Source organism: Fragaria vesca, linkage group LG6 (genome assembly GCF_000184155.1).
Source record: "Fragaria vesca subsp. vesca linkage group LG6, FraVesHawaii_1.0, whole genome shotgun sequence".
NCBI lineage: Eukaryota > Viridiplantae > Streptophyta > Magnoliopsida > Rosales > Rosaceae > Fragaria > Fragaria vesca.
This window is the reverse complement of record NC_020496.1, coordinates 28,732,598-28,739,724: the sequence shown is the minus strand read 5'-3', so window position 1 is coordinate 28,739,724 and position 7,127 is coordinate 28,732,598. Positions and strand designations below refer to the sequence as shown.

Sequence of the window (7,127 nt, the reverse complement as noted above, 5' to 3'; positions counted from 1 at the left end):
GAGAGGATCAACGGTTGAGATCGTTAAATGAAGTCATCTACTAATGTAAAATAGTAAAAATACTAATGAAAAACGTTTAACATTTGATTAGTATAATATTTGTTTTAATTTTATCTAACGGCTTACAATTGTTTACGTCAATTTGAATGACCATATGATTATAGAATTAGTTGAAATTTTGTAGACATGTTACTTGCATATGAATTTAGAGGATCAACGGTTGAGATCGTTAAATGAAGTCATCTACTAATGTAAAATAGTAAAAATCCTCAAATTCTTAAAGTAAGTAGGTCCTCTTTAGATCCTCCATCACATATATCGTGTGTATGTATTAAAATAATTATTTATTGACATATCCATCACGTATCGTATCCTAAACATATTTTCTAATGTAAAATAGTGTGTGTGTGTATATATATATTAAAATAATTATTTATTGACATATCCATGCATCAAGTATCGTATCCTAAACATGTTTTGATTTTAATGTATCTACCTATTGTATCGTGTCGGATATCGATACTCGTATCCGTATCCGTGCAACATGTTAGCTTTTACTTGTATAGTAATTCCGATAATCTTCTCTTACATCTAGAATAAGTTCTTCCGTACAATGAAGGAGACAATCCCTCATCATCATCATAAACAACATTTACATAAAAATGAAAAAGAAGTACCCCGAGCATAAGTGGCCGGGGAGAAGAGACGACGTCGGAATGAGCAAGCAAAAACATGTCAGCCAATAAAGCACACGTGAATTTTGTAACATACCCCAATTTGAGTGGAGCTCTCTTTCAGATTTGTTAGTTCGGTTGCACTCAGAGCTTATATATATATCAGTGATCATTTCAATAGTTTCCACTTTCTAGTCCTCCATTAACAGCCACCAACACCTCCCACAATTTCTTTTTGGACGGCGCACTTATTTCCTTTGCAGTTTGCACACTAAAGTTTAAGTGATCCGAATTAACAGTCTCCCCGGTAACTAAACGAGGACCAAAACATGAGCATCATTATTGTGTATAGATGATAGCTCTATGCATCTAACACATCCACACAACAAACATGCTTACAATTTCATATAATATGCACTTGAAGAATGTCTAGTTCACACGCGAGATGATCTCTATCCTTTATCAATCGATTATGGCTTTGACGCTTAATTCCCTTCGTGGTTATATAAGTAGATCTCGTGTGAATCCATTCATTCTAATTAGGGCAGCCTAATTAGGTTTGAATCCACTAACAAAGTTGGTAAGCATATGCAGCAGACATTTTCAATAATTATGAATGGGACTCTACAACACAACTATAAAGCACTCATCTAGCTCTTTCCTTTAGATCGATAATCCCATCTTCGTCTAACCTTATTGCTCAAATGGGAAGCTTCTTTTTACTGTCTGTGCGCCTGCTTCATGCCTTCTTCATCATCCTTCCCTGTTTCTTCAATACTGTAATCTGCACAAACCATAAGACTTCATTAACATTACCTTCATTACCTCCATTACCTCCATTAATCCCCCAACTCCTGAATTTCGCAGACCAAAGACTCTCAGTGGTTTACCCGATTATACAATCCTTCAAGAACATCATCACTTCAGATCCATTAGGCATCACCAAAACCTGGGTTGGCGCTGACATATGCAACTACAAGGGCTTCTACTGTGACATCCCACCGGACAATGCCACCGCCACTGCCATCGCCTCCATAGATTTCAACGGCTTCCAACTCAGTGCTCCAACTCTTGACGGCTTCATAGATCAACTTCCTGACCTTGCCCTCTTTCATGCCAACTCCAACAACTTCTCAGGTAGTTTAGGAATTGTAATAGTAGTGCAGAGTTTCATTGAACTTATTTCAGATCGGTATTTGTACTTTAAGAGCTCGACATATATATTGACATGGATGTTTAATATGTTTACATACTCAGGTATCCTAACACCAAAAATTGCAAATCTCCAATACCTGTATGAGCTTGACATAAGCAACAACAACTTCTTTGGCCCTTTTCCCACGGCAGTACTCACCATGAATAGCCTTTCATTCTTGGACATTCGCTACAACTCTTTTACCGGATCCATACCACCCGAAATTTTCAAGCAAACCCTGGACGTTCTCTTCCTCAACAACAACAATTTCATGCAAAGCCTCCCTGATAACCTTGGTGCTACTTCAGCGCTCTATCTCACCTTAGCCAACAACAAATTTACTGGCTCCATTCCGAAAAGCATCGGAAGTGCTTCACCAACTTTGGTAGAAGCGCTGCTCTTGAACAATTTGTTGACCGGTTGTATCCCTTATGAACTAGGGTTTCTCAGAGATGCCACTGTGTTTGATGCCGGGAACAACCAGTTGACCGGCCCTTTGCCGTGTTCATTGGGATGCTTGGACAAGATAGAACAGCTTAACTTTGCTGATAACTTTCTCTATGGACGTGTGCCGGAGGTGCTCTGTGAACTAGGGAATTTGGCGAATCTATCTCTGTCGAACAACTACTTCACTGGAGTAGGAACAGCGTGTAGAAAGCTGATAGAAAAGGGTGTCCTTGACATAAGGAACAATTGCATTCAGGATCTTGCAGATCAAAGATCAGCGGAGGAATGTGCCTTGTTCTTCTTGCACCCTAAAAGCTGCCTGCACCCTGAGACATATAGTCTAATTCCTTGTAAGGCTCCACCAAAATCAAAGACGAAATCGTCTCCATATTCTGCAGTTCCCAAACAGAGATTCTGAAGATTTGTTGTGGACTTGTGGTCAAGGTTAAGAAAGAAAGGAAATGATAATTAACCATAGGGAGTGGAGTGTAATCTTTCGCATATTATTGTTGCGATCGACAAACAGTTGGTGGAATACTAGTCACCACTCACCACTACTAAATCGTTGAAAGGGAAAGAAAACCTTAGTGTACGTACCACTAATTGGACCATCTAGAAATTGGCCGCGCTCATTGGCCAAACCATTATGGTTAGTGTATATGACCACTATTGTTGCACAATTGACTTGAATTATTGATGGATAATACTTAGTGCAGACCACCTTCTACATATAATGACCCATGACACCAAATTTAAGCACAATCTATGCTCATTTCGTTATGCTTTCATTTCCACAGGAGAAGTACACGAAGAAAGCTGTTGTTTATTCTGCACAAAGTACGTAGCAAAACATGCAGTTTTCACAAGGGATGTACTTTAATTATTGAAATATTTACGTGAACTAATCCTACGCCAAAAAAAAAAAAAAATTAGCGTTTCAAGAGGTTAATATTTATGCGGAAATAATTATAAAACCTCATCATAAGTCTTATTTACATATTTGGTCTTATTTCAATTGTACTCGCTCGATCATTTGTAGATCCAACTTTGAAAACTGATAAAGTAAACTGAATTTATTTCATCCGACTTATAATCACCATAATAAGATTAATACATAAGTACATAACTATATAAAAAACTATAGAAGATCATGTTAATGTGTTATATACAAGAGCTTCTTTAAATTTAAAGGAGTGACAAAAATGTGTGTGGTTACTATCCATCTTTAATGGTCTTCGAGCCACGTTCGTATACACGTGTTTCTTCAACCTGCAAGTTTTAGGCTGGGCCGCGATTGCACCGACACTCTCCCGCTAAAACTCTCTGTTTGCCGCCGTCACGTCCGCCATCGTCACGTGACAACAACAACACGCAAGTTTAAATCAGGGCCCCACTCCCGTTGGCCTTTCCTAGTTCCTACCGACTGCTCCGAAGCTTCCGATTTGCAATCGCGCACCTAACCCAATCATTGCACGCGTTCCCAATCATCTGGGATCGTGGCGCGTGTGGTTCGAGTATAATTCCAATTCCATAGCGTTAAGATACGCACCAGCCCCCGCCAAAAAATTAACAATGTTGAAATACACGTGTGGGTCAACTGCTGTATACCACACTCTCGTTTAATCGTTTTCAATTTCTTTCTACAAATCAATGTAACGCTCACCGACACCAATTTCTCTATCCCTCTCTTTTTTCCTTCGAAGAACACACGATTTCGATAGTTGAATTTCATTTTTCAATTTTCATACCTTTGTTTTGAAGGTTGTTACTTGTTTAGTTTAGTGCTTATATTTGCATAATCACCTATTCTCAGTCTCTGATCGAGTTTTAGCTTTTTTAATCAAATATGTTCGAAATACCGACATTTATAAACTTATAAGATTTACATATGTAGCTTCTGAAATTGAATATATTTAAGAATAACAAGGTTTACAAGTGTGGCTCCACTGATATCTTGTTTACTCGTGATGCATATATGGAAGTTAATCTCATATGAAAGGTAGATTTTGCAAGCTTTTATCGGTGGCATCACCTGATTTTTTTTCTTGCTCCTTTCATTTTCAACGATTAAGTATAGTGCTTAGTTTGTAAGGTTAGCCCTTGCACGCACAATACAAGCAATACTTGGACTTTCTTACTTGTGTTAAAGTTAAAAACGTTGTATTAAGATACTTATTGGCATTGTTACGAGCATATTGATACTTTGGTATTTCGTTCTAAACCATCAAGGGTTGTTACATTTTAAAATCAAGCAAATACAAGCAGAGAAAGACCAAAAGAGAAGATTCCTTGTACATTTTATGTTAGGTAGTTGGATTAGTGAGTATTCTGTTGGATGAAGTAGTTGGATTAGTGAGTTGAAAGTGACATGTCAACTTAGCTAACAACGTTTTCTTTGTTTAATGACCAATTAGTACCATACTTTGGAGCGTTAGAAGATTCAAATACAAAATGAAAACAAAAATGCTAGGCTTTTCCCACCAAATAAGCAAGCGAATCGACCGAAATCAAACTTAAACACTAAAGCCTACTCCACTTTCCAGATACCCAAAGCAAAAGCATGATCATTCATCATTACTTTGTAAATTTGCTTATAATGACAATTCTCATCCAAACTTTAGAAAAGCAAGACACAAGAACAAGAAAAAAAAAACAACTATGTAATAACTATAACAGTGTATATATAATTTACAAAACCCCAGAAATTAATAAAAAAAAAAAAAACATCTAAATTTAATCATCTTCATCATCATCACCGTCTTCATTCCCTGATGATTCAGATGAAGACCGTAATGATGATAATGCCGAGTTTCTACAAAACTCAAATCTGTTATCTTCCATTTTCTCCACAACAAAATGCCCCAACAAATCCACAGCCTCCACCAAGTTTTCCCGGCAAAGAAACTCGTCGCTACTAACCCTCTCAACATTTCTAAAAATATCGTGAACGAAAACATGGGTCTTGTCCCCGCCGCCCTTCTTGCTCCGGGCTAAAACTCCGGCGGTGAAAATCGGTGCCATCCTACCAGGCGACGCCGGAGAATACCCACTTGGGCCGTCCACCAAGATCACATCCCAAGGGACTTGGTATATGTGATTCGGCATGTCGTTGATCCCGAGCTTGCAGTCGGAAAACAACAAGTTCTGCACCGGACGACAGTCGTGTTGGAGTTGAGACTTGGCGGCGGAGAGGAGGGACTTGAAGTCCTTGACCCTGGTGGCGAACGACACGTCGTAGGCTTCGATGCCGTGGTATGGGTGGGACTGTTCGAACTTGGAGATGAGGAACTCGTTGTCGTCGAGGAAGACGGTTCGGCCGTTGAGGTTGAGGGCGTGCCAGAGGAGGGACTCGTGCGTGAGGCCGAAGACGAGGAAGTTACACGTGTGGGAGCAGGTGCTTAGAACATTGGAGATGGCTGTGATCTCGGTGAGGGACATGTGGGACGAGGAGGATGAAGCGTTGGAGGAAATGGCGTAGTGGAGAAGCGCGTCGGAGATGGAGGGAGGGAGGGGGATGGTGGAGGTGGGGGAGAGAGAGGTGGGGTTGGGGAGGGTGGTGTTGAAGAGAGCGAGGGAGAAAGCGAGAGTGAAGAAGGTGAAGAAGAAGAGGAGCCAAAGGCGGTGGGAGACGGAAACATTAGTGGTGGGTTTGTGGAAGTTGGAGGAGGGGTGGAGGAGGATGAGCTTGGTGTTGGCGGCAGCAGTGGTTGTGGTGGTGGTGGTGGTCTTCATTGGGGGAGTGAGAGGAGGAGGAGGGAGTTGAAGACTTTAATTTTAGTTATGTGATTTTCATTTAGTTAAAGGGACAGAGAAATCACGGAGGGGATTGAGTGGGACACAGATGCCGATGTGGGTTTTGTATCGGAGGGGGCGGACGTGGGCTCAAGTAAAGGTCTTGCAGATGTGTAGGTGGCGCATTTTCGGTGAAGAAAATAATGAACCGGGTGAGAAATAAACTGGTGAGTGTAAGAAATATTTTCTTATTTGCGATAGGGTATGAATAAAATTTGACTGATTTGCGATCTTATTATTAAGCATAAATGTTTTGGTCATTTAGATTTAGTGACCAAGTGAAGCATGAAGCTGCTCATTATATATGGTAAAGCAAGTAATATTCATTTGATCAGTAATTGACTAAATTAATTATGATCAATCAAACCTTTTTTTTTTTTGAGAATGATAACAGAAAATGATCAATTACCTTAAGGAAAAAGACCACTTGTATAAGATAGAAAAAGTAAAATCTCATTTCAATGATAATTTTTTTTATTAGCCAATTTGAATACAAAGTACTTATTTTAAGCTCAAATACACAAATCTTTATTAAAATATAATAAAATGATATTTTAAAAGACGTGTTTACCCTTAAGCTTTATTTAAAGAGAAAAAAAGAAAAAGAAGAAGAGAAGACTTTCCCGAAAGCACACCGGACACCAGCGCCGATCACCGGATTCCGGTCGCCGAACACCGGTTGCCTGATTCCCGTCATCGGACACTGGCCGCCGGATTCCGGTCACCGGTCGTCGGAAAATTGATGGTGATCGGAAAATCACCGGAGTCTCACTGGATTTTTTTGAAAAAAATGTCACCAGAACCCACCGGATCTTGCCGAAAGCATACCGGCAAAAAATGAAGTTTACCACCCCTAGTAAACTTTTATTGGGGGTAGTAAACTTGCAAAACAGTAGCTCCAATGCCATAATTCACATTGAAAAAGAGAAAAATCAACTTAGATAGCGAAAAAATGAAGTTTACTACCCCTAGTAAACTTTTACTAGGGGTAGTAAACTTGCAAAACAGTAGCTCCAATG

The 7,127-nt window shown here is 39.6% G+C and overlaps 2 protein-coding genes across 3 annotated transcripts; one reads left to right on the top strand and one right to left on the bottom strand.

Annotated features, from left to right (window-relative positions):
• The first annotated feature begins 1,350 nt into the window (after window positions 1-1,350).
• LOC101306838 (uncharacterized protein At4g06744-like) lies at window positions 1,351-3,123 on the top strand. 2 transcript variants are annotated; one of them, XM_004303978.1, is made up of 2 exons: window positions 1,351-2,965; window positions 3,114-3,123. In XM_004303978.1, the coding sequence occupies exon 1, from the start codon at window positions 1,379-1,381 to the stop codon at window positions 2,732-2,734; it is 1,356 nt and encodes a 451-aa protein (XP_004304026.1). In that variant the 5' UTR covers window positions 1,351-1,378; the 3' UTR covers window positions 2,735-2,965; window positions 3,114-3,123. The 2 variants fall into 2 exon arrangements, with proteins under 2 accessions (XP_004304026.1, XP_004304027.1); XM_004303979.1 differs by lacking the exon at window positions 3,114-3,123 and having other exon boundaries at window positions 1,351-1,811; window positions 1,932-3,021.
• Window positions 3,124-4,960: 1,837 nt separating this feature from the next.
• LOC101302860 (protein IRX15-like) lies at window positions 4,961-6,048 on the bottom strand. The gene has a single exon (XM_004305896.1). It carries the CDS (start codon window positions 6,046-6,048, stop codon window positions 5,050-5,052), a length of 999 nt encoding a protein of 332 aa, XP_004305944.1. The 3' UTR covers window positions 4,961-5,049.
• Window positions 6,049-7,127: the final 1,079 nt, after the last annotated feature.